At 40.7% G+C, this 24,246-nt stretch overlaps 1 protein-coding gene across 5 annotated transcripts in view; it reads left to right on the forward strand.

Annotated features, from left to right (window-relative positions):
- The first annotated feature begins 8,554 nt into the window (after positions 1-8,554).
- Positions 8,555-24,246, forward strand: part of FBXW11 (F-box and WD repeat domain containing 11) — an 81,529-nt gene continuing 65,837 nt past the window's right edge. For 2 of the 5 annotated variants that reach the window (XM_053380674.1, XM_053380677.1), the window contains exons 1-2: positions 8,555-8,872; positions 22,046-22,125. Coding sequence is in view for 2 of the 5 variants with exons in the window: in XM_053380673.1 (XP_053236648.1) it covers positions 8,828-8,872 (45 nt within the window). In the remaining 3 variants the exon portion in view is untranslated. Of the gene's footprint in view, positions 8,873-22,033; positions 22,126-24,246 lie in introns of those variants that run through there. The other 3 variants (XM_053380673.1, XM_053380676.1, XM_053380675.1) reach the window with 3 other exon arrangements.

Genomic DNA, 24,246 nt, shown 5'->3' on the forward strand with positions numbered 1-24,246 from the left:
AGCAGTGGATATCTGAAAATGTTTTAGTTTAGATTAAATGTGAAGTTTAAAAACAGGTGGATAATTTCAAATAGTCATTGAATATGGATCCAAAACGGTCCATAGTAATTTCATTTGCCAGAGTAGGTATGGAAAAAGGTTCTTTTTTAAAAGCAGACTTACTGTTACTCTTTGTTGCCTCAGGGGTGTTGCTTTTTCCTTTGGAAAAAGCACATTCTTTTGAAACTGAAGGGAGAACTGATTTAACTTTACTCAGTCATGTGATTCTGTCTTAAAATACCAATGAACTCCATCCATAATGCAATTTTCTCCTTATTGTGTGCAGATGCCCTGAAACACAAATATTCTATATATAAACGATGAACAAGCTATAACCATATTAATCACAGTGTCTGGAAATGAATCATGTGAACAGGGCCTAAAAGTTAGGAGTGGGGCTTTTGTTCAGCTGGAACTCAGCGGAACACAGTTCCGGCACCTTTCAGGTGTGCGCCATTGCCATTCTAAGAGAAAAAGGGAGGTGTTCATGGTGGGTTTGGTTTTTCTAGAAAAATAGCACTGGGAGGCTGCTTTGCTCTTCCCGGCTCATTCTGCTTCTGTTCTGTACTGAACCAAGACATGGTTTTGCTTGAGTGTCATCTGATTGTGGGCTCATGGTTTAGCTCTCTGCGCTGTAACCAAGCCTTGTCCTGTGGTTTACACTGGCAGGGGTCGGCAAAGTTTTTGTGGCTTGGGCCGGTTCACGGTCCTGCAGACGCCACGGTGGGCCGGAGTGCGCATGCACACACGCACACATACGCAAATGCTATTTCCAGTGCTTCTTCTGGTGCGGAGGAGGCATGTGCAGCTTCCCATTGGCTGCAGGAGCTTCCTGAAGCCAATGGTAAGCTGGCTAGAATAATTGAAGACGGTCCGTGTTCTGCTCTGTGCCGGTTTAGTGCGGCGCACGGGAGCTGATCAAGCGGGCAGCAGGCGTCCCCGAGCAGGTGGTGGGGGTCCATGGGCCAGTTAAACGACCCCCATGGGCCGCTTGTGGCCCACAGACCTTAGGTTGCTGACCCGGTTTACAGTCTGGGAGTTGTCTAGTAGAGCTAAGCATGAGCCTGGGTTTGAATGACACACTAAGCCAAACCATAGCTTAGCTCAGTACTGTGCAGCAGCAAAATGATCTGGAGAGGAGCAAAGGAACCTCAATTGCCTCTTTGGGAGACATGGGTTGGCACAGAGCGACATGCAAACTGGGCCAGAGTTTGATCAGAGACAAACAAACACCTTCCATCAGATCTTAGGATACAGGCAGGATATGGGAAATGTGGCTACCCAGGTTTAAATTCCAGCTCTGTTATGGACCGATGATGCTGGGAACTGCCTCCCTGTAAGGTGGTTCTGGTTTTTTTTGCAAACTAAGGATGAGTCAGACATGGTAGTTTTAGTTTCAGTGACTGTTTCGAGAAAAACTTGCAACTGAGATGTGGCTCTCACTTGTGGGTGGATCCATGTCCTAGAATCCATGTGGACCAACATTTTAGCAGTCTAGAGTTTGATATTCAGTGGAAGACAAGAGTGCCTGGAGTGCTCTGGTCCATGGGGTCATGAAGAGTTTTAGACAACTAAACAACAAAAACAAAGCTTGATATTATTAATGCAGAAGCACAAGTGAAGAACAAGTTTCCTGTATGGTAGTATATGACAATACTCTTTTCTTGATTCATTTCAAGTGTGTATGTGTATCATAATTGGACCAGGTAACATAAGACTACTTAATATGTGAGACTCCTCCCCTTCCTCCTTTATAGTGCGAAGGAAAGACCTTTTTGGTGTGGCATCTCTGAAGTTCCTCCTGCCAAAGACCTTAAGAAGCATGCCAGTCACCTTCAATCTTTTCAGACCCTGGACCTGACGTTTAGCACAAATATTGAGACCCTTCTCTTATTTTTTTTACCATACATTTGATGGCAATAGGGCTGCTTTTGCACTCCATGTTAGAGGACAACACTGTCCAGTTCACTTCCTTCTTCTTTTGATAAATCCACCTTCACCAGGAGAGGGCCAGGCCGCTTTTTCTTCTTCTTCTTTCCAATATGGAGATTTCCGCAGCATTTTTCTTGTCACACTAAAGTCAACGCAAATTGACTGGTTACAGTGCACTCAGCCAGCCTGGTGAATGGTTCAGATTCCAGAGTTCTCTTAAACACACCATTAGAAATTTGGGTAAAACTGGGTGTTCACGAAATCTGAGAAAATAATGAGTTGAAAAAATTATGCAGATACAGCTCTGAAAAAATGTTAAAAAATAATTTTCAGAGCTATATTGATTGCCACTTCAGCCAGTTTTTTAGAACAGGTATTTTCAGACCCAGAAGTCACTTTTAACCCAAACAGGTATTTGGAGACACATTTATTAATCTTCTACCATTTCGTAGTGGTCTGGTCATGACCCATTTTGTTTTTTTTTAAATAAAATATTTATTAAAGTTTTCAGTATTAATACAATAAAAAGAAAATCAAAAAGAAAAATATATCAAAAATACAAAACAGAAAATACTTAAAAAACACAAAATTTCAATAGCTTATTCTTCATTAACTTATTTCCCAGACCTCCTCGTACCTCCCTTTTTTGTATCCCAATTCAATTGTTAGTTCAGCAAATCCTTATCAATGTTTTGACCTACTTCTAAACCTTTTTTCCATATTCTCTTAAAACGTTACAGCTGAAAACCACTTAAATTCTATCCGACATCACTCTAACGTTCATTAATTTTATAATATTTCTGTAGATAGTCTTTAAATTTCTTCCAGTCTTCTTCCGCTGACTCTTCTCCCTGGTCTCGGATTCTGCCGGTCATTTCTGCCAGTCTCATATAGTCTATCACCTTCATCTGCCATTCTTCCAGAGTGGGTAGATCCTGTGTCTTCCAGTACTTCGCAATAAGTATTCTTGCTGCTGTTGTAGCATACATAAAGAAAGTTCTATCCTTCTTTAACACCAATTGGCCGACCATGCCCAGGAGAAAGGCCTCTGGTTTCTTCAGGAAGGTATATTTAAATACCTTTTTCATTTCATTATATATCATTTCCCAGAAAGCCTTAATCCTTGGGCACGTCCACCAAAGGTGAAAGAATGTACCTTCATTTTCTTTACATTTCCAACATTTGATAAATGATAAATTTTTGCAAGCTTGACTGGGGTCATGTACCACCTGTAAATCATTTTCATAATATTCTCTCTTAAGGCATTACATGCCGTAAACTTCATACCTGTGGTCCATAACTGTTCCCAGTCAGCAAACATAATGTTATGTCCAACATCTTGTGCCCATTTAATCATAGCAGATTTCACCGTTTCATCCTGAGTGTTCCACTTCAACAGCAAGTTATACATCCTTGACAAAATCTTAGTTTTAGGTTCTAACAGCTCTGTTTCTAACTTTGATCTTTCCACCTGGAAGCCAATTTTCTTGCCCAAATTGAATGCCTCCATTATCTGGTAATAATGAAGCCAATCTCGCACTTTGTTTTTTAATTTCTCAAATCTCTGCAATTTCAATCTGTCTCCTTGTTCCAAAATTTCCCAATATTTTGGCCATTTGGCCTCCATATTGAGCTTTTTCTGAGCTTTTGCTTTCTTTATATCTTATCCAAACATTAAACAATGCTTTCCTGACAATATGGTTTTTAAATGCTTTATGTGCTTTGACCTTGTCGTACCATAAGTATGCATGCCATCCAAAAACATTGTTAAAACCTTCTAAATCCAAAATGTCTGTGTTCTCAAGAAGCAGCCAATCTTTCAACCAGCAGAATGCTGCTGATTCGTAGTAAAGTTTGAAGTCTGGCAGGGCAAATCCCCCTCTTTCCTTTACATCAGTTAATATCTTAAATTTTATTCTGGGCTTCTTGCCCTGCCAGACAAATCTAGAAATATCTTTCTGCCACTTCTTGAAACAGTCCATCTTGTCCACAATTTGCAGTGTCTGAAACAAAAACAACATTCTAGGCAATACATTCATCTTTATAACTGCAATTCGACCCAACAAGGAAAGCTTCAAATTTGACCAAATTTCTAAATCTTTTTTCACTTCCGTCCAACATTTTTCATAATTATCTTTAAATAAATTCCCATTTTTAGCTGTCATATTATCCCCAGGTATTTCACTTTCTTAACCACAGTCAAACCTGTTTCATTCTGAAACCTCTCTTTCAATTGATGTTAAATTTTTCTCTAAAACCTTAGTTTTTAACTTGTTCAGTTTAAATCCTGCCACTTGACCAAACTCTTGAATTAATTCCAACACCCTTTTCGTACTAGATTCTGGCTCCTGTAACGTCAATACTAAATCATCTGCAAATGCTCTCAGTTTGTACTGTTTAACTCCGACCTGTATACCTTTAACCAACCGGTCCCTTCTAATCATATTCAGCAGGACCTCTTTTCATATCGGTCCTGGTCACGACCCATTTTGGATCAGGACTCACACACCCAATTGAAAACCAGCGTTTTAGCAGACGTACTTCCTTCTTTTTGTTGCCTGGCATGACTCCAGGTAAATGCTGCCTAGGGATCGCTGTGCCAATCTCAGTTGTGAAGTCTTTTCCTTTTAAGAATTTTTTGTAAGCTATGCAGAGAGACTCTGGCTGGCCGCTCCTGAGAACATGATGCTGGAATGTGGCCTGAATCACTGGAGCTCTTCTTGTTCTTTTGGGGCCTTTAAAACAGGATTGGAATTGCTGTTGTTTCATGTTGCCATTGTGTTATGCATTGGATATTTTCATTTCAGATTTTTACGCTGTAAACCGCCCTGTGAACTTCCGCTGAAGAGCAGTATTTAAATTTGATTAATGAGGGTTATGTACAAACGGCATATACCCAACTCTTGCTGTGGAGCAACCCACCCTGGGCCACTTTCATTTTTTTTTAAAATAATATTTTTATTAAGTTTAACAATAGAAAAATAAGACAATAAAAACACAGAAAAACAATATAAAACACAACAATACAAACTTTCACAATACATAAAATACAAACATTTAACAAGAGAAAAAAAAGAACAATCAACACACAAAAAATAAAATAGGAAAAAACACAAATCACTCTTTTCTAGATTATTTATCTTCAATTAACTTATTTTCCTGACTTCCCCACGCCTCCCTTTTTTATATCCCTTTTTAACAATTAGTTCAGCAAATTCATCTACTACTTTGTCCTTATATATTTTACCTCCCAAATTTCAAATTTTTATCTCTTATTACTAGAACCCCTTCATTTTATTTCAATGTCATCAGCATTCATACATTTTACAATACTTCTGTAAATAAATTTTAAATTTCCTCCAGTCTTCTTCCACCAACTCTTCTCCCTGGTCTCGGATTCTGCCAGTCATCTCAGCCATTTCCATATAGTCGATTACTTGCATCTGCCATTCTTCCAAGGTGGGTAATTCTTGTGTCTTCCAATACTTTGCAATGAGTATTCTTGCTGCTGCTGTAGCGTACATAAAAAAAGTTCTATCCTTCTTTGGCACCAATTGGCCGACTATGCCCTGGAGAAAGGCCTCTGGTTTCTTCACAAAAGTATACTTAAATACCTTTTTTATTTCATTATAAATCATCTCCCAGAAAGCCTTAATCCTCGGGCACGTCCACCAAAGGTGAAAGAATGTACCTTCAATTTCTTTACATTTCCAACATTTATTATCGGGCAAATGGTATATTTTTGCAAGCTTGACTGGGGTCATGTACCACCTATACATCATTTTCATAATATTCTCTCTTAAAGCATTACATGCCGTAAATTTAATCCCAGTGGTCCACAACTGCTCCCAGTCAGCAAACATAATATTATGACCAATATCTTGTGCCCATTTAATCATAGCAGATTTTACCGTTTGTTCCTCAGTACTCCATTTCAACAGCAAATTATACATTCTTGATAATATCTTAGCATTGGGTTCTAACAATTCTGTTTCCAACTTTGATTTTTCCACCTGAAAGCCAATTTTTTTATCTTGATTGTAAACCTCTCTTATTTGAAAATAATGTAACCAGTCTCGCACCTTCCCTTTGAGCTTCTCATAACTCTGCAATTTCAGCTTGTCACCTTCCTGTTCCAAAATTTCACAATACTTTGGCCATTTTGCCTCCATATTAAGTTTTTTCATAGCTTTCGCTTCCATAGGTGATAACCACCTTGGGGTTTTATTCTCCAAAAAATCTTTATATCTTGTCCAGACATTAAATAGTGCTTTCCTGACAATATGGTTTTTGAATGCTTTATGCGCTTTAACCTTGCCATACAACAAATATGCATGCCACCCAAATACATTATCATAACCTTCAAGATGTAGGATATCAGTGTTCTCAAGAAGTAGCCATTCCTTCAACCAGCAAAAAGCTGCTGATTCATAATAAAGTTTAAAGTCCGGCAGGGCAAACCCCCCTCTGTCTTTAGCATCAGTAAGTATCTTAAATTTTATTCTGGGCTTTTTGCCCTGCCAGACAAATCTAGAGATATCTCTTTGCCACCTCTTGAAACAATCCATCTTGTCAATTATTTGTAATGATTGAAACAAAAACAACATTCTCGGCAATACATTCATCTTAATAACAGCAATCCGACCCAACAAGGAAAGCTTCAAATTCGGCCAAATCTCTAAATCCTTCTTCACTTCTGACCAACATTTCTCATAGTTATCTTTAAATAAATTTGCATTCTTAGCAGTCATATTCACCCCCAGGTATTTTACCTTCTTTACTAATGTCAGATCTGTCTCTTTCTGAAACCTCTCTCTCTCCATCGGTGTCAAGTTTTTCTCCAAAACCTTAGTTTTTAACTTACCTGGCAGGGGAGATACCATGACCACCCTGGGCCACTTTCAGACCCTCCCAAGTGTCCCTATTTTCCAGGGACAGTTCTGGATTTATAGAAGCCGTCCCAGTTTCTGATCTGATCCCGCTTTCCCTTAGGACATCCATATTTTCATCGGAGGGTAAAGCAAATAATTTACACAGTGCCTATATGATATCGAGCAACAGAATAATCTGGCCACAATAAGGAAATTTTGTCCATGGCATGATTATTTTCCACCTGGTCATTTTGACACTTTGGCACCGTTTGAAAAACACAGATGCGCTTTCATTTCGCAAGATTGAGGCTGTACTTGAGGGTCGATTTCAAAAAATTCCACTGGAAAACGGTTACGTCCATGTGGAGATGGCAGTATTGAGTCAGTGGCTCATTTGCTTCTGGCTTGCACTCTTTATAGATTTGAGGAGTGAGGTTATTACCTCTCTACTATTGTCCATGACGGGTTGCTCAACCATTGCTATTGTGTCCTTTCTTTTAGCAGATCAAGATGATCAGGTGACAGCAAAAACTTCAAACTGGGGGCAATTAGAATAAGAGGTATTATTTTATTATTGATGTAAACCCCAAAAATGTAGTTTTTACCTCTATCTTCAGTATTGTATTTTATTGCTATGGCTAGTGGCTGATGCAAATAAAAGATTCTTCTGCTGCATCAGAGGGTATGCAGTTTTGCGACCCTTGAGTAAAGGAGATAAGGGACTATATTAGAAGATGTCTGATGGCAGCCCTGCGTAGGGAATTTTTAAAGAAACGTTGAATGTTTTATTCTGTTTTTTCATATGTGTTGGAAGCTACCCAGAGTGGCTGTGGCAACCTAGTCAGATGGGCAGGGTATAAGTAATAATATTATTATGATGGAATAGACACCCCTATTTTCATGGGAGAATACCTGTAGCACAACATATATAAAAAAACATTAAAAATAGGTTATGTTTTATATATGCTGGAAGCTGCCCCGAGTGGCTGGGGCAACCCAGTGGAATGGGTGGGGTATAAATAACACAATTATTCGTATTATTATGGAATAGGATGTCCCCATTTTCATGGGAGAATAACTATCCCCACAGGCTTATGCTGCAAACAGTCCGGTGAGGACGAATATAAATGAAGTGAGCCGATAAACATACATTGAGAACCGGTAAATTACGGAAGGTGGGCGGTATACCAATGTAATACACAATAATAGCAATAATATTAAAGGGAATAGCAGCGCCCACCCTCTAGCGCTGCCATACACCAACGTGGGGCCCTCGGCGCCCTCACGCCTGAGGTAAAGGCGCCCACGACGGAGCCTTTTGTGAGGAAACAGTGGCCTGAGGCGCCATGAGGCAGCTCCACTGCGCCTGCGGCCTAGGCCTGCTTTCCCGCCCCCGTCGCCGGCAGCAACCGGGACCCCCAAAAAGGGCCTCGCCCCGGGCAGCTGGGAAGAAGCAAAGGCGCAGCACGTTCCTTCTAGCCAGGTCTTAAAAAAAATTAAAATAATCCGCCGTTGGGGGGCAAAAAACCCCTCCTCGCCACCGCTTTGCATGCCGGGAAACGTAGTTTCTTTAGCCGCTCCGCCGCGAGGAGCTCGAAGCTCTCCCCACCTCGGCGCTATGCATGCTGGGCCTTGTGGTTCTTTTTCCCGCCGGCCGGCGCAAAGCCTGCCGGGAGCCGTAGTGCCTCTCCTCCTCCCCCCCCCCTTGGTCGCGACGGCGGTTCCGACGCGGCTGCTGAGGGGGAAACGGTCGCCGCCGTTGCTAACGTTCGCCCGCCCGCGCCCCGCGTCGGCCTGCTGCGTCACTTCCTCTTCCGGGCGCGCGGCCGAGGAGGCGGCGGCGGGTCAGTCGGTCGATCTATCGGCAGCCGGCCTCCTCCTCTGAGGAAAAAGGAAAAGGTGGGGGGGTCGATACGGGCTTTTCTCTCCTCAGCCGCCGAGGAGGAGCCGCTGCCGCCGCCATTCCCGCCGCCGCCGCCGCCGCCATGGAGCCGGAGTCGGTGATCGAGGACAAGACCATCGAGTTGATGGTGAGTATGAGGGGGCCGAAACCGACGCCGGAGCCCTTTTCTTGCCGCCTTCTTCCCTCAGGCCCCAGAGGCGCGGGCGAGGCCTCGCGAGGAGAGGAGACGCCACAACCGGGCGGGGGGGGCGAGGGGGGAACCGGGAGAGAGAGAGAAAAGAGAAGGAACGGGAGGCGCCGGCGCGGTGGGAGCTGGTCTTTGTAGGCCTCGGGTTTCGCCTGCGCATCCTCCACTCCCTCCTTCCTTTTCTTCCGTCCCCGCAGTGGGGAGCGAGGGGTGGAGGAGGAGGAGGGGGCGGGCCGGCCGGCCGGCCTCGCACTTCCAGGCCAGGTTTCTTTCTCTCCTGCTCTTTCATTTGCAAAGGGATCCTCGGAAAGCCGCCTTTCGCCGCTGCCCGTTATGTGTCAGCTGGGGAAGATGGGTGGGGGGTGGGGAGAGATCGGCCCCTTTTGCCCCCCCCTTATTTTCCCCACCACCCCGACCTCCACACCCAGGGTGTTTCGCCACCCCCCCTCCTGTTGTAAGCCACCCAGAGTGGTTGGGGGCAACCCAGTCAAATGGACGGGAGTACAAATAATAAAAATAAAATTATTATTATTATTATTATTATGATTATTATTATTACTGTCCCAAGCAACCAGGACAAAAGCCACGCAAGGTGTTGGGCATCCGCGCAGGTGAAAGGCCTCTGGGTACATGTGTCGCTCCTCACCCCCTAAAAAGAGAGAGAATATGCTGAAGGTGACATTTGCAAGCCAAGTTGTCTCTCGCAGCATAAGAACCCAGTTTCACAAAGCAAGGGGCATGGTTTGGAGGGGCGATGCGCTTGGGCTGTTGCTGTGTGTACATTTCAGCATCCAGGCTCTTGAGGACTGCAAAGCTTTGATCAATCAATCAGGGCGATTGAACAGCTAGTGGGTTTGATTCGGCCCCTTCTCTCACCCCTCCGAAAAAGATCATTGTTGGGGTGGATGAAAGGCAAAGACGTTGGGCCTCAGGACTTCTAAGTGGCCTACTTGCCATGCAGAGAGGCTTGCACAGATGTGCTGGTTAAAGATGGCGGGTGACTTAAGATTTCATAATCATAAGTGACCATCTTCAAGAGATGCTGACCTCTTCCTTTAGAGTGACTTTATTGAATGTTGTTGATTGTGTGCACTTTCAATTGTAATTGGGTAATTAAAATTGGTCATCATATAAACATTAAGATGGTGATGCTGAATTGATTTTAAATCCTTTGTATCAGTTGATAGCCTTAGTTCTCTTTGGGTACATTTGTCTTGGATGACTACTGAACTGTGCTCTACCACCGTAGAAAGATAGCAAGCTAGTGTTCTTCTTGCTTACGTACTTATTTATTTTGGTACTTTGAGTTTTTTGTTTGTTTGCTTTTTAATGTAAAAGACTCGTAAGCAAGCAACACTTTGACACTTTTAGCCAAAAAGGGGAAATGTCTGTCATGGGATATTGTGGAGCCGTGTTGTATATGCGCAATATGCAGTGGATTGAAATGTGGCGTGCTCAACATACTGTGGAGCTCGCTCCCAGCCCTCGTGCAATATTTCTATGTCCCGAGGCGGACACAGAAGGTGGTTAGTTTTGCTCTGATCCTTGTAAATATGTGTCCTTAATGTCAGCTATACACCTTCTGAACACTGAAGAAGTTGGAGGTTTTCTGTTCGTTTTGTTTTACAATTAACATAATAATGAAAGGGCTTTAAAAGAAATCTGTTTTGAGTGGAATAATGTTTATACAAAACAATGAAATTTGTTATCTTACAAATCTGCCTTTGCTGATAGAGATTCCCTGGAGATAAGTTCGGGTTTTGTGAGTTCAAGTATGGATCACAACCAAAGAAGTCCTTAGTTGCAGTCATTCTTTGTCAGAAAAAGGTGTATAAAGAAACTTTCCATTTGTCTCTGTGGTGGGGACAACCCTTCACATATGTTCTGGAGCTATTAAACTGGGGCCAGTACCTGATTATTACATTTCTAGTCACTTTCCTGTTGTCATATATACAAACATGGTTGATAATGTGAAGAATGTGCTTATTTATTTTTTCTTGGAAATTTTGTTTCCTTTTGTGTGTCAATACTAAAGCAGAAGCTCCTTTTATGAACTTCAGAAAGTGTGCAGAATCAATGTAGAATGTTTAATTTGTTTATCTTCATTTTACATTAATGTGCTGAATTTTCCTCAGTAGAACCATTCATTTTACAAAAGCAGTATAATTTAGTGAAGTGCAAGGGCAAGACTGCTCAATTCTACATTGTTGGAAAAGCACATAGCAGATAAAATGGCCACAGGGAAAATGAAGAGGGTAACATTGCTGTAACAAACCCAAAGGCCCAATAGTAAAATTTGGTTAAGTAGAAACATTTTTTAAAAATAAGAATGGGGTGAAGTGACTTGGCAATGATCAGGAGAGTGCTATGAATTATATGTATATTTTATGTAGCCTTCTCTGTAATGAACATTTTACTGAATTGTTGACACTAAACACTGCACTTTGCTACAGTTGGGTTTTGACAGCAGTTGGGATTTATTTAAGTTGACAAGCAAACTGCTAGTTTTAGGAAACATGTAAACTCTGTCTTAAGAATTCTAATCATGGCCAAACATTACAGTAATATGATGGTTGTGTGTTCTTGCATTTCTTAATCCATTAGTGCTGGTCACTATGCTATAGTAGCAGTAGAGCACTTGCTTTGCACCCACAGAGTACCAGATTCGGTGTCTGGCATCATTATTAAAGCGATTTTAGGACTAGGAAATATCTGTATCTTAATACTTTGGAGAGCTGCTCTTAAACTATGCCCTCTGATGTGACTTGAGTTAAGCAAGCTAGCACCTTTCCCTTCCAGAAGGCTGTGGCAAGGTGGGTGGGAGGGACTGAATCCTAATACAGGTGACTTTTTTTATCCTGGCCTTTCTCACCCATTGGGATCAGTGTACTAGTACAACAACTTGCAGTAGTTACCTTATAAGGTCCAGTCTGTTTTCTGGACAGCAACCCTCCCACCTGGAGCAGCCTGGAAACCAATTGGACAAACGGGGTTTCATTGCTGGGTAATAGCTTTTTTTCCACTCCCAATAAATTCTGTACTGGCGCAACCCCCACCCCATCCAGATATGCTATTAAATGTCAGGAGAATGAGGAAATCCCAGTAAGTGAGTCATGACAGTGCCATAGGGAGGAGGAAGTTCTCTGTCCTGCTCTGAAAACTTTAATAGTCCTTTTTGCACATTATATCCGGGAAGTCATAGCTGTTTGACAACTCAAAGAAAAAAAATGTGTAAAATAAGTACTCACAAACAGCATTGCAGATTCAAAATAAGTGAACTGAATTATAGGGCAGTATGTTGAATTTTAGGGTAGTATGTTGTAGTGCGGATCAAACTTACACTACATAGATATTTCCTGTAAGCACAGCCACATTTTTGTGGTGTTCTTGGAGCAGATTTTCCCCACTTGCTTCTTTTGGGTATGATTTCTTTCAACTCTTGACTGGATATTTGGTGTGGGAGTTCAAAATCAGAACGATGAAAGAAAACATTAAGATAGGTAAGGTACTCAAACAGGCTCTGCATTTGTCTTGGACAGCAAGTCGAAAGCTCTTTTTGTAATATGAAATGTGACACTGGATCAAGGCATTGTTTTTTTCAGTCTTCAGTGAGTTTGTCAGATGGCTGCAGCATTTACTTTCAGTAATTGAATCATCAATATGAAGAATAATTTGTTGAAGTGTTTGAACTTTTGACAGTGTGGTGTTGTTGTTGACTGCTGCTCTTCAGTTTTGATAACATAGCAAAACTTTTTCTAAAAAGCGCCTCTGTGAAAACATGTACTGTAAAACTAGCGTAGACAGGTATGATGAATCAAGCAGCCAATTCCAGGTGGCTTAATTTTGCCATTATTAATCTTAAGCATTCAAGTTATTACAGTGGTGCCTCTGGATGCGAACGGGATCCGTTCCGGAGCCCTGTTCGCATCCTGAATAAAACGTAAGACACGACCGCATGCGCAAGTCGTGTTTTGCTGCTTCCGCACATGTGCGTTATGTCATTTTGAGCGTCTGTGCATGCGCGAGCGGCGAAACCCGGAAGTTACACGCTCCATTACTTCAGGGTTGCCGCGGAGCGTAGCTTGAAATGCTCAACCTGAAGCACATCTAACCTGAGGTATGACTGTATTCTAAAAGTGCCAAAAATTATAGGCTTGTGGTGATCTCCAATATTTTCATGCTTGGAGTAAACGCTTTTAAATCGAAGTCCATTAATTTCAGTGGCCCTATTCTGTGACTAACGTTAGATATCACCCATTGTTTTACTGTCTTTGGATTTTAGAAAGGTGAAAATCAAGTGTTTTGAACCTGATGTTCAGACATGATTTGTTTTTATACCAGCTTATTTATGGTACATTTGCTTGTTGTCTGTTGACTTTAAGGTGAAAGCTTTTTTTGGGAGAGAGGGGGAATGACTCTTTGATTAATTACTTTTACAGATGTTTATAATTAAAATCGACATTATTTTTGTTCTTAAGCTTACTTTCTAGCAAAGCAAAGGAAGGAAACCTCTGAGGTTTTTTTAGATTAATGGGTTTAGAGTTTTTAAAACATTTATTATATATGAGAGGCATAATGCAAATATACATGGAAATTCCATCTGACCTGCAAAATCAAGCATACGAACTACCTAGGTAGATCACCAAACATTAATGTTTTCAACTGTGGCTGGTCTTGTGCATGCAGCTTCTCTTTCGCCCGCCCGCCCGGTCTACCAATAAAGAATTGCTTAAACATTAATCTTGCTTTCTCCACCTCTCACATACTTCTTAAGAATTGCATTTCTGTAGTGTTCTTATCCAAGTGAATCCCATTCACTGCCTAGAGCCCCTCCAGTTAGAAAATGTGAGCTGGGTGCGTGAGTTTTGCTCCTCTGTCACCTGGTGCCCTTCCTATCACAAAGAATTTGTCCTAGAGATCCCCACAATGGCTATTTCCCATTTCCTGATCTTGCACTCCTTATAATCCCAGCAGAGGCACTTGTGATCTGTTGCTACCCAGCCCATCAGGAAATAAAGAATGCTTGGTTATCAAACTTGAGTGCCTGCTGTATTTGCTTAGGTAGAGCGAGCGAGCAAGAAACTTTCAAATGTGCAGGACTGCCTCAAAAGTCAGCAGATTTCTGAGGGGGAGGGCACTCCAATTATATGTGGCCAACATTTTGATTGAGCTAAATACTAAACTAATTTAAGTTATATCTAAAATAAAATCTAGACACTGAGAACGCTCAGTTCCCAGTGGATGCGTACACAGAAACAACACAGCATAAGCATTGTTTTGTAATGCAGAGCATACAAAAATGAGTCAAAATGGGAAAAGACAGTAACAGTATATTTAGGAAAATAATAACTGTAGCTCAACACAAGTCACTGTAAACTTTGCTACTGCTCATTAACCAGGGCCTAGATTCATTTCCCTAACACTCCCATCAAGCTGATTGTGTTGGTCATGTGCATGATGAGAATTGATATGTAGAATTCATGTGGCAGTGATTACTGGAGACCTAGGTAAAAGATTTTTGTACCATATTGTGCCACTCTTATTATATATGAGACCTTTCCCGGATGTTGATCTCCACATGGTAGTGTGTTTTTGCATGCAGATGGTCCTTAGTGTATTGGGCTGCCACACAAGAGCAACTATGAATCAAAGTGGCCCCAAGCTTGATAGAGGACTCCAGGCAGGTCCCCATTTGCACAGGGATTGTGTTCTTGGTCATTGCGTGCATCAGCAGGGTAGGCATAAGCCCGCCTCACCTTGTTCCGGGGCCAAAAACGGCGCATGTGTCAGGGGTCATGCATGTCTTCAGTGCGTGCAAAGTGGGATTGGTCTGTACTTAAAATAAGTACAGCAACTATTCCCCCCCCCATATGTTTGATGAACATTGTAGTTGACGTTATGACGTTGGTCTTGATTTCTGCTAAGCATTCTTTTTCATTTTGATAATTTTCTTGTTTCCAGATCTTTAATCAATACCATATTGTTTTTGTTGTCATTCAGCAAATCCTATGCAATATTGTTTTTCACTTGTATATTTGCCATAGCTTGCAGTAGCCTATATATTTCCATTAATTTTAAATTTTCCTCCATATTCTGTTAGGTTGCAATTCTGCATGAAGGCACTCTAACTGTAGCAAGAAAATGTACTGGTTTTTACCCAATATGTGTGCATAAGCAGAACAAAGTTGCAATTTCTATGTGGGATGTCGTCCCTCTGAAGCCTTCTCTCTATACCCCCAAAATCTGCTCTGAATGGTCCCCCAGCCCTCTGGAGCAGATCTGAAGGAGATGTGGGGATTGCAGGATGGGGGAGAGGAAGGAAAAGTCCCATTGCGTGCACAGAAGTGCACTAATTTGCATTAATATATACTTTAGCAATAAGCGAAAATGAACAGACTGTAGCAGAGCATATTTCCATTTTCTCAGGACTGAAATTCAACAGAATTCGATGACAGTAATATTATGACCTTAGTTTTTTTATATGTTTCACAAGTCTTTGCCATCTTGAACATCTTGCTGTCTGTATGAAATAAGGTTGGGGAGAAGGAGAGCTTTGGGAATATATGTAAAATGAACATTATATGAAGTTCTTACTTCTCTGTGTGTCTCTAAATCAGTTGAAGGTTGTTGCCCAGCAAGAATGTAATTAACAAATGTTTAAACAAATGAAAAACCATAACTGAAATGCCTTCTTCCGTGTACCCGTCTCCATCCTCCTCCTATCTTTCTGTCTGTCCAGCATTGGCGAGAAAATTGTTTTGCCAGTAACCAGAAAGGAGTTACTTTCAAAGACCAAACCTACATAATACGTTGTTCTTGTACATTGTATGTCAGTGAATAGCAACCTAGTTAAAACTATCAGAAAGAGCTGATAGTTGCAAAAAACAATTTACGGCTAGTCTGCCATTTTGTGGGTTTCTGAAATTCTGGGAACAGTGTTGCCTTTTTACAATGTGCTACCAAAAGCTGGCTACAGCATTCTGTACCAATTTTTTAATGATTGGCTGTTAACAGCTAATCCCATGTGGGGTTTGCAGGTAGTCTAGTATAAAGATAATTGATGCTAATCATGATGTGTACCTGAGAGTAAGGATCTTCTTTTATTGCTATCTCTATTTTGGATAAGTAGATGTGACAAGCTATTACTTGAATTTCTAGACAAAACAATGTTGCGAAGTCTCCATCAGTGGCTTAATTTTCTTGGTCTCTGTTAAAAGTTAAATGAGGGTGGCGGTGATAAATTTCCATGTCCTAGTAAGTTCTAATTCAGGTTTTGTATTACAGCAAAACTTAACCACACCTATGATGACCACATTTAAAGTTATGTGATATGGCAACTTAGTCCATGTTTCTTTTTTTTGTTACAATTAAAAATTCAGCTTAACTCTTGCTCAGACATAAAACAACTTAAGTTGGAGTAATATACATTAGTATGAGGCAATGAAAGTGAGACTTATTGAGACTCATTCAGGACCTGTGGATGCTGCAATAGACAGGACAGCCTGATATAGAAATTCAAAGTATCACAGAAATCTATGGGGGAAAGTGATGTAATTTTGACGCTAACCATGCATGCCATGGAGTGAGATAAATTAAAAAATGCACTGTACAGAAATACTTTTGCTTTTAAAATTATGACTGGATTGCTCAAGCAAAGCTGTTCTTTGTATTAGGCACCTGTGGTTTATAGTAGTACCTGGTGGGTTGCTGTTTTTTTAGTAATCACTGCAGATATGATGGGCAAAATAGTCTCACTGTTATATTTATCGGAGATGGAAATTATACCGTTAATTTTTATATCTCAAACAGAAGTGCCATTCTGGATCAGGCCACAGATCAGTCTCCTTTCAGGGAGTCCTTGAGGAGGCATGAGGGTGACTGCTTCTGTTTGTTCCCTGCCTCTAGTGCTTAGGTGTATACTGCCACTGTTTTGGATGTTCTGATTAGTTTTATCAGCTAGGAGCACAATGGCTATCCTCCATGATTTGGATTTTTAAGTTGTCTATCAGTGCAATCCTCACTGCATCCACTCAGAAGCAAGTCGCAGGTAAGTGGAATTATGATTGCAGCCTAGTTGCACTTGGTGTTAGTGAGTTCTGAAAGTTAAATTTGAAGAAATGTCACTTGTCTGTCCTGAGCCTACTGCCAGTCAACTTCACGGTGTTTGGCATTTCTCTGCTGAAACACTTTCCCTGCTTAAACAAGTAGCAACATGGTTACTTGTTACGTTGCAAATTATAGATGCTGCACTTCATTGCACCTCGGCAGACTCCTTGTTGCAAATGGTTGGTGGAGCTATGGAGGTGAGTATAAGTTCAGGTTAGCCTACAATCATAGGCATGCTTACTGAAAGTATGTTTCAGTGAAATCAATGAGATGCTTGGTCATAACCAGTGAAGTGGGAATGAAAATTTTCTGCTGCACTTGCTTCTCTGCTGAAATTTTACCATTTATAGATATGTATGGTTTTATGAAATTAATTAGTAAAATTATGAATGTGTACAATGCCAATAATATTTGGTGATCTAAAATCAAAGCTTTTAACTTTTTTCAGGTGACTATCCCTAGGAAGTACTGTTTCTTTATACATTTAGCTCTTAAAGATTCAGTGCCTCACATTATTTACAGTTTAAGAAGTTTACATTATTTACAGTTTAAGAAGTAGAACAAAGTAAGGGAACTGATGGGAGTTGTAGTCCAAATATTCTGGAAGGCACTGGGTTGGGGGTGGCTGTCTTACAAAATTGTGCATCGTGTGGAAAAAGAGGACAGAGAATTTCTCTCCTTGTTCGTAACACAGAAATTTGGCATCAGCCAATGAGATTAATTGATAGTAGATTCAGGATTGGAAAAAGCAAGTGCTTCACAGATTGAATAATTAGCTTTACAGAATTTCCTGTTACAAAATGTGATGAGTGCCCTGAGCTTTAGTCACATTAAAAACAGCTTAGACAGGTTAATAACTGCTATTTAGCATTGTAACACCATTTTTTTTTAAAAAAAGGATTTGGGTATTTAGAGACTGGTTAGCTTAACATTTGTTCCAGGAAAACTGGTGGAAATCATTATTAAAGTTAAGATTACCAAGCATACAGAAGAACAAGTCTTGCTGAAGAAGAAGGAGTGTGTGTTCCACAAAGGTAAGTTGTATCTAAATTTTTATTGGAGAGTGTCAAGAACATGTGAATAATTAGTGGACATTGTGTACTTGGACTTCCAAAAAGTTTTTGATAAAGTTCTTCTCCAGAAACTGTTGACTAAGTTTAGCAGTCATTCTACAGACCCTCTCAGGAAGGTCTCTTAAAAGACCAAGATGCAGAGAGTAGGTATAAACAGAATGTTCTCACAATGGAATGATGTAAGAAGTGAGATCTCCCAAGGATTTGTCGTGTGACTGGTGCCTTCTAGGTGTTTAAAATGAAAAAGGGCTGTGAGCTGCTCCAAAAGGACTTATTCATACTGGGTGAGTGGGCATTAAAATGGCAAATATGGTTCAGTGTAAGGAAGTATAATGTGATGCTCATTGGATCAAAAAGTTCTAACTTCACATGTATGCCAGCGGAGTCTGAACCTGCAATGACTGACCAGGGAAGCGATATTGATTGGAGCCATGGTGGATAGTTTAATGAAAATGTGGACTTAGTGTACGGCAGCTGTGAAAAGGGTGAATTAGAAAAGGGATTGAAAATAATTTTGCCAATATAATAATATACAAATCTGTGACGCAGCCACACTTGGAATACTCTGTACAGATGTTGCCACCATATCTCAATAAGGTTATAGTAGAGCCAGAAAAGATTCATAAGAAGGTAACCAAAATGATCAAGGGCTGGAGCAGTTTCTTCATAATGGAAGGCTATCTGCATCATTTGGGGCTTTTTAAAAAAAGGTGTAGCAGGAAAGAGTGTGATAGAGGTATATAAAATTCAGCCCAGAGTAGAGAAGGTTGATATGAAGATGTTTCCCTCTTACTTTCAAAATATTCGAACCCAGGGTTAACCGATGAAGCTGAATGTTGGAAAATTCAGGACAGATAAAAGGAAGTTCTTCACACAGCATAAAGTTAAACTATAGAATTTGCACCCACAAGATGTAGTGATGGCCATCAACTTGGACAGCTTTAAAAGGGGATTAGACAAGTTCATGAAGTTTAAGACTATTCATTGCTGCTAATCATGATGTCTGTGTACTACATCCAGTATCGGAGGCATTGAGTGAAGGAGTTGGCATCCATCTGTCTCTGGAGACAATGGAAGAGTGCCGATGAAGAGTTTTAGCACATGTTGTGACTGTAGAGACCAATTGAGGCAGATGAAAGTGTTTTGGTTTACCTGCTACAAGTGCACCATGGCGTTCCTTCTGTTTGTGCTCCTTCCGGTGGTCATTCCTCCTTTGGTCACTGTTGTGGATACCTGACCTGACTGCCTCTCTCTAGGTACTGCAATCATTAGCAAGGGATTCCCACATGGCGGGGTTAATGTCGCCAGCCTTCATGTCAAGTTTGCAAACATCTTTATAGGAGTTGGTCTGCCACAGGCCTAGTGACTGAAGCCAGCTCCCTGTAGAGCATGTCACTGGGACAAAAGTGCGAACATGCAAGGAATGTGTGCTTGGGAGAGCATATCTTTGTTTGAGACTCTGTCCTGCCATGTGATGCCCAAGTCTTCCTGACACAGCACATATGAAAGGCATCTTAGGCGTATATCTCTGAATACCAGTTGCTAGAAATTGTAAGTCAGGTCCTAATGGGCCTTTGGCTTGATTCAGCAGGGTTGTTCTTATTTGCCAAGAATTGAAAATGAAACCAGTTGCTAAGAGGCAACAGCAGGGGAGACCTGCTGCTTTCAGGCCCTACTGATGGGTCGCCTGTGTAAGAAAAAGGATGACAGGATGTAGACCAGTGGTCTGATTCAGCAGTGCTGTACTTTTGCAGACACTGCATATTTTGACTTGATGGGGTTTGCGGAGAATCTGCAGCAGACTTGAATGAATATCTCTTCTTGGTGTGTCATGAGATGCCTTCCAGCAAGGCTTATTTATTGGACAAAAGGTTACAAAATGTGGAAGTTTCAATTGCAGTATCTTTATAAAGGTAACTACATGTCTTTCTATGAACATAGATGGGAATACTTCACATAACTGATAAATTGGGGAATATATATTAAAACCATGTGTTTCCATTCTCCTTTCTTAGCAAAGGTATGGGAGTAGATGGGATGCCGTTCTTTCCATACCTTCATACTTAATGTGCTGTTTCCCTCTCCATGAATGGCATTCAGTGGAGCTTTTGACCCTCTGCAGTTTATAGTGGGAAGAAGAAAACAAAGACATAACATGTTTCCTAACTGTATTTAATTTTGACAATAAATGTATCATGTGGTTAAACAGATCCTCTGGTGACCCAGCATCCATGCAGTCTTGTGCTTTACCTGCTCTGTCTTAATCTTACTAGTGACTTAAATCAACCCACATATATTGGTTGATTATGAGTAGCTAGTTGTGCAAATTCATCTGCAATGGTACTTCTGTTGTAAATATTCCATTCCAAGTGTTCTCTTGTTAGGAGAGGCTTCAGAATGTAAAAACCGGGCTTTTGTCCTAATCGCTAAGGAGTACCTAAAATGATTGATTATGCACAGAGTGCAATGAGTGGCAGCTGCTATTTTTCAATGTTTTTCCTTCATCCTGAGTTGATGTATCTGACAAAGGAGTTTCCATGAGGCTTCATTTGTCATCTTCATGGGCAGCACGCTAATAAGCATTTGGTGAACATTTATATCTGGATAATCTAAGCAGCATCCGACAAGGGAGCTAAATCTGATACAGTTGTCAAGGACCTGTGCTGTACCAGTTGGTTTCTAGTGCACTGAGAGCTGTTGACCCTACATTGTATTGAAATGTAGCCTTGAAGTGTGTGTGTCTTTCAGTTAAACCAGGTTTGGAGAACCTTTGGCCCTCCAGAAATTGCCAAACTACAACTTCCATTTTCCCATGCCATTTGTCCTGCTTGCTGTGGCTAATGGCAATTGTAGATAAGCAATATCTGGAGGGTCAGAGTTTCCCCACACCTGATCAAAAGCGAGGTTTGTGTTGGCAGTAAGAAAAAATAAGCACCAGAAGGCTTGTCAAGGGCAGGTAGTAAGGCCTAGCTGGTTGCATGCAAACTGGGAAATGATATAATTAAACTTTATAGGTTAAACAGAATTAGTTTGTCTGAGTCAATACATACAATAGGACTGCTTCCTTCATTATTACCATGTATAACAGTGTGTAATGATTGCATTCTCTATTGAAGGTGCCATTTTGTTCCCTTTTTAAATTTCCAGAGAAGTGTTGCCACTTTTACTTAAGCTGATTTTAGATGTAGGGTCAAATCATGGGCACAATGTCTTAATGCAGTCTTAAGCGTTATTGGTTAATACAAGCACCTTGGGTACATACATGACATTGTGATGAGAAAGATGTAATTTGCTATGATCCAAAGAACATAGAAACTAGTTCCATGAGCCCAAGGGAGCTTTGGGCTGGCGTATCTTGAACAGTAGCCCCCATCTTCTGCAATGCTATATAGAATGCCTATTGGGAAATAGAAGGAAATTTCAGGAGTTGTTTGTGATTTGGCATGGAGGAATGCCCTTTCAAAGAAGAAAAAATAAAAAATCATACTTGTCACACCAAAGTCCATAAGCACACTCAGGTTAACTCTTTTATTCCTGGCTATAGTTTGTGGGTCTGGCATAGATTATCTATAGGTACTTCGTATTTTAAGGAGAAATAGCATTTTTTATCCTATTGAAATTGAAGTTAATGCTTTCCTTAGGCCTGTACTGTTGTTTGAGATGTCATAGCTGCATGCATAGTGCATAACCAAGGTCATTTGCTCTGGATCGGTTGTCTCAGGTATGAGGAAGTACAATTTCTTGTCTTTAATGTAGTTTCTTGTCTTAGATCCACCAATCCGGTGACCCATCTGATATAATGGCTACCGGAACCCTGCTAGCTGTACAGGTTTCCTTGTCTTTCTAACAACATTAGGAGTGCATATTGGGATTTCGTTCAAGAAAAGAAGTAGATACACCAAGCTGAAGATGATTGGCTGCTCTCTTTTGACAGACAAGTGTGAAAAGGAAACCCCATTCGAATTTCCATTCATTCTGGATTGGTGGATCTGAAGCACAGAAACAGAGTTTCAGGTAAGAAATTCCCTGTACTCAGTAGTGTTACAAATGCAGAGTTTGGTTAACCAAAACTGGCTGCATAGAGTTTATAAAAACATTTAAGCCGTATATGATGGCAGGTCTGTTCAGTGTATTTATTTCACTATACCGCTTTCCTCATGGATAAGATTTCTAAATCATTTATCTCCAATGAAATGTCATTGGTAGATCTGAGTAAAATATGTGATTCTCTTAAATAAATAAGAAAGTCTGTTGAGGTCTAGTTTATGACTTTGTAGTCTAAGGGCTGGATTTTACTATCATTTTAATTTGAACAGCTGGTTGTAAAGTGTTCATAAACTTGGTAGTTCATGGCGTACAAAAACAACTTTTGGCCAAATGAAAGCAGCTTGATTTTTAAGTACAGTGGTATGACATGTTTTGTCTTACCTTCAGAGAGTTGGAAACAACTTTGACAAGCTTACAGTCACCAACAGTGTAATCCTATGCATGTTTGCTCAGAAGTAAGCCCATCTCTCTAAAGTGGAATTTACTTCCCAGTAAGTGTATTTAGGATTGCATCTCTATTTTTAAAGCTGTTTAGACAAAGCTCTGTACAAGGCTAACTTGTGTACCCCTTGTTTTCTGGTAGCAGTGACCAAGTTTTCATTTTGGAAACATTTTTTAAATTTAGCGTTGCATGATTCTCTAGTCTGGGCTGAAGAAAGTGAGAAAATGTTTAAAGATCCACAAAAATTGCTAGTTCACCATTTTTAAAAACGACCGGGTACTCAGTTGTAGTGAGACATTTTCCCAGGTCTTTTATTAGTTTTTTATGTGCTCCCACCGGTGTTTGAAATTTGGTCCTATTTATGCAAAAATGTGTGTGGTAAAATCTGCTCCACTCAGGTTTGAGTTCATTTTTCACTACAATAAGTCAGTTGCACACTATAAAGTCTAAAACAATAGTGTGGCAACTTGAAATGATTTGTTTTCACTTCCAGCAGTTACTACTCTGGAAGTTGTTTCATACAAAATCATTCTCCTGCCTCCAAGCCAATCCTTACTACTGGTACTGAAAGGGGTCTAAGAAAGAACAGTTCTTGATAACACTCCCCCCCTCCCCCCGCCAGCCATTTATTGTTATTTGAGAAAATTATTTCTGGCTTACAATACTGTCGTTCTGATCTCCTGCTTTCTGAGCCACATATTCTTTCTCCACTGGTCTCTGTTTGACACTGATCCTCATATATGTAAGTAACTCCATTTGATAAGGGGATGAATTGAGAGAACAGCCACTCTAAAACACGGAAAAGCTTGATTCAGATGCCAAGCCAAACAAAGTGTTTGGAAAATGGACCTGTGCTGGCACTTTTAAGTATCTGATAATTGCATCTAGGTGAGTTTTGAAATACCTTTTGCAGTTTGAAAGACAGCCCCCCCCATAGGGGGGAGAGAAGAGAGCAAATTGCATAATGTATTTTGGGGTGAAGCCTCTAAAGGCTACTCTGCAAAAGAAATTGAAAAATCAAATAGGGGTTGCAGAAATCTATTCTATATAGTTACTTTAAAAGCTATTTTGGCATTTGACTCTTAATTTTCAAAGGGAACAGTATTTTGGAAACATCTGCCCCATTCCCATTTTAGAGCATGATAGGCTTTTGCCTAAGGTCATTCTTAGATGCATGTTCTTACATTGGATGAGGAATCTCCTGATCCCAAGTGCTTCGCACTTTTCTGCTTTTCTCTTTGGCTGTGACAGCTGCATCTGTTGCTGGACAAAATTGCTGATTCACTGATTTCCTCATCCCTCTTCCTTCTATAGCATGAATCACGAGGCTGCATAAAAACTGCTGCTTACTAGCTGTGTTTTTGTAGACTCTAAACTCTTGGCTGTGCTATGAGTTTTGTTCCCACTACAACTTGTTCGGATTCCTTCTCTTGAGGGATCTCTTGATAGACATTTTACTATGTTTTTATATGTGTTGGAAGCTGCCCATAATGGGCATCATCATCATCATTGAGGAATCACTGTTTATCTGTAGTACTCCTCATCCATTTCCCATCTGAATCGTCCGTGTTTACAGCAGCATTTTTTGCAGTTGTGTTAGCCTTGAACAATGCTAAAGTCACTACTGGCCTTGAATGTATTCAAGT

The sequence above is a fragment of the Podarcis raffonei genome, chromosome 3, assembly GCF_027172205.1.
Source record: "Podarcis raffonei isolate rPodRaf1 chromosome 3, rPodRaf1.pri, whole genome shotgun sequence".
NCBI classification, from domain to species: Eukaryota; Metazoa; Chordata; class Lepidosauria; order Squamata; family Lacertidae; genus Podarcis; species Podarcis raffonei.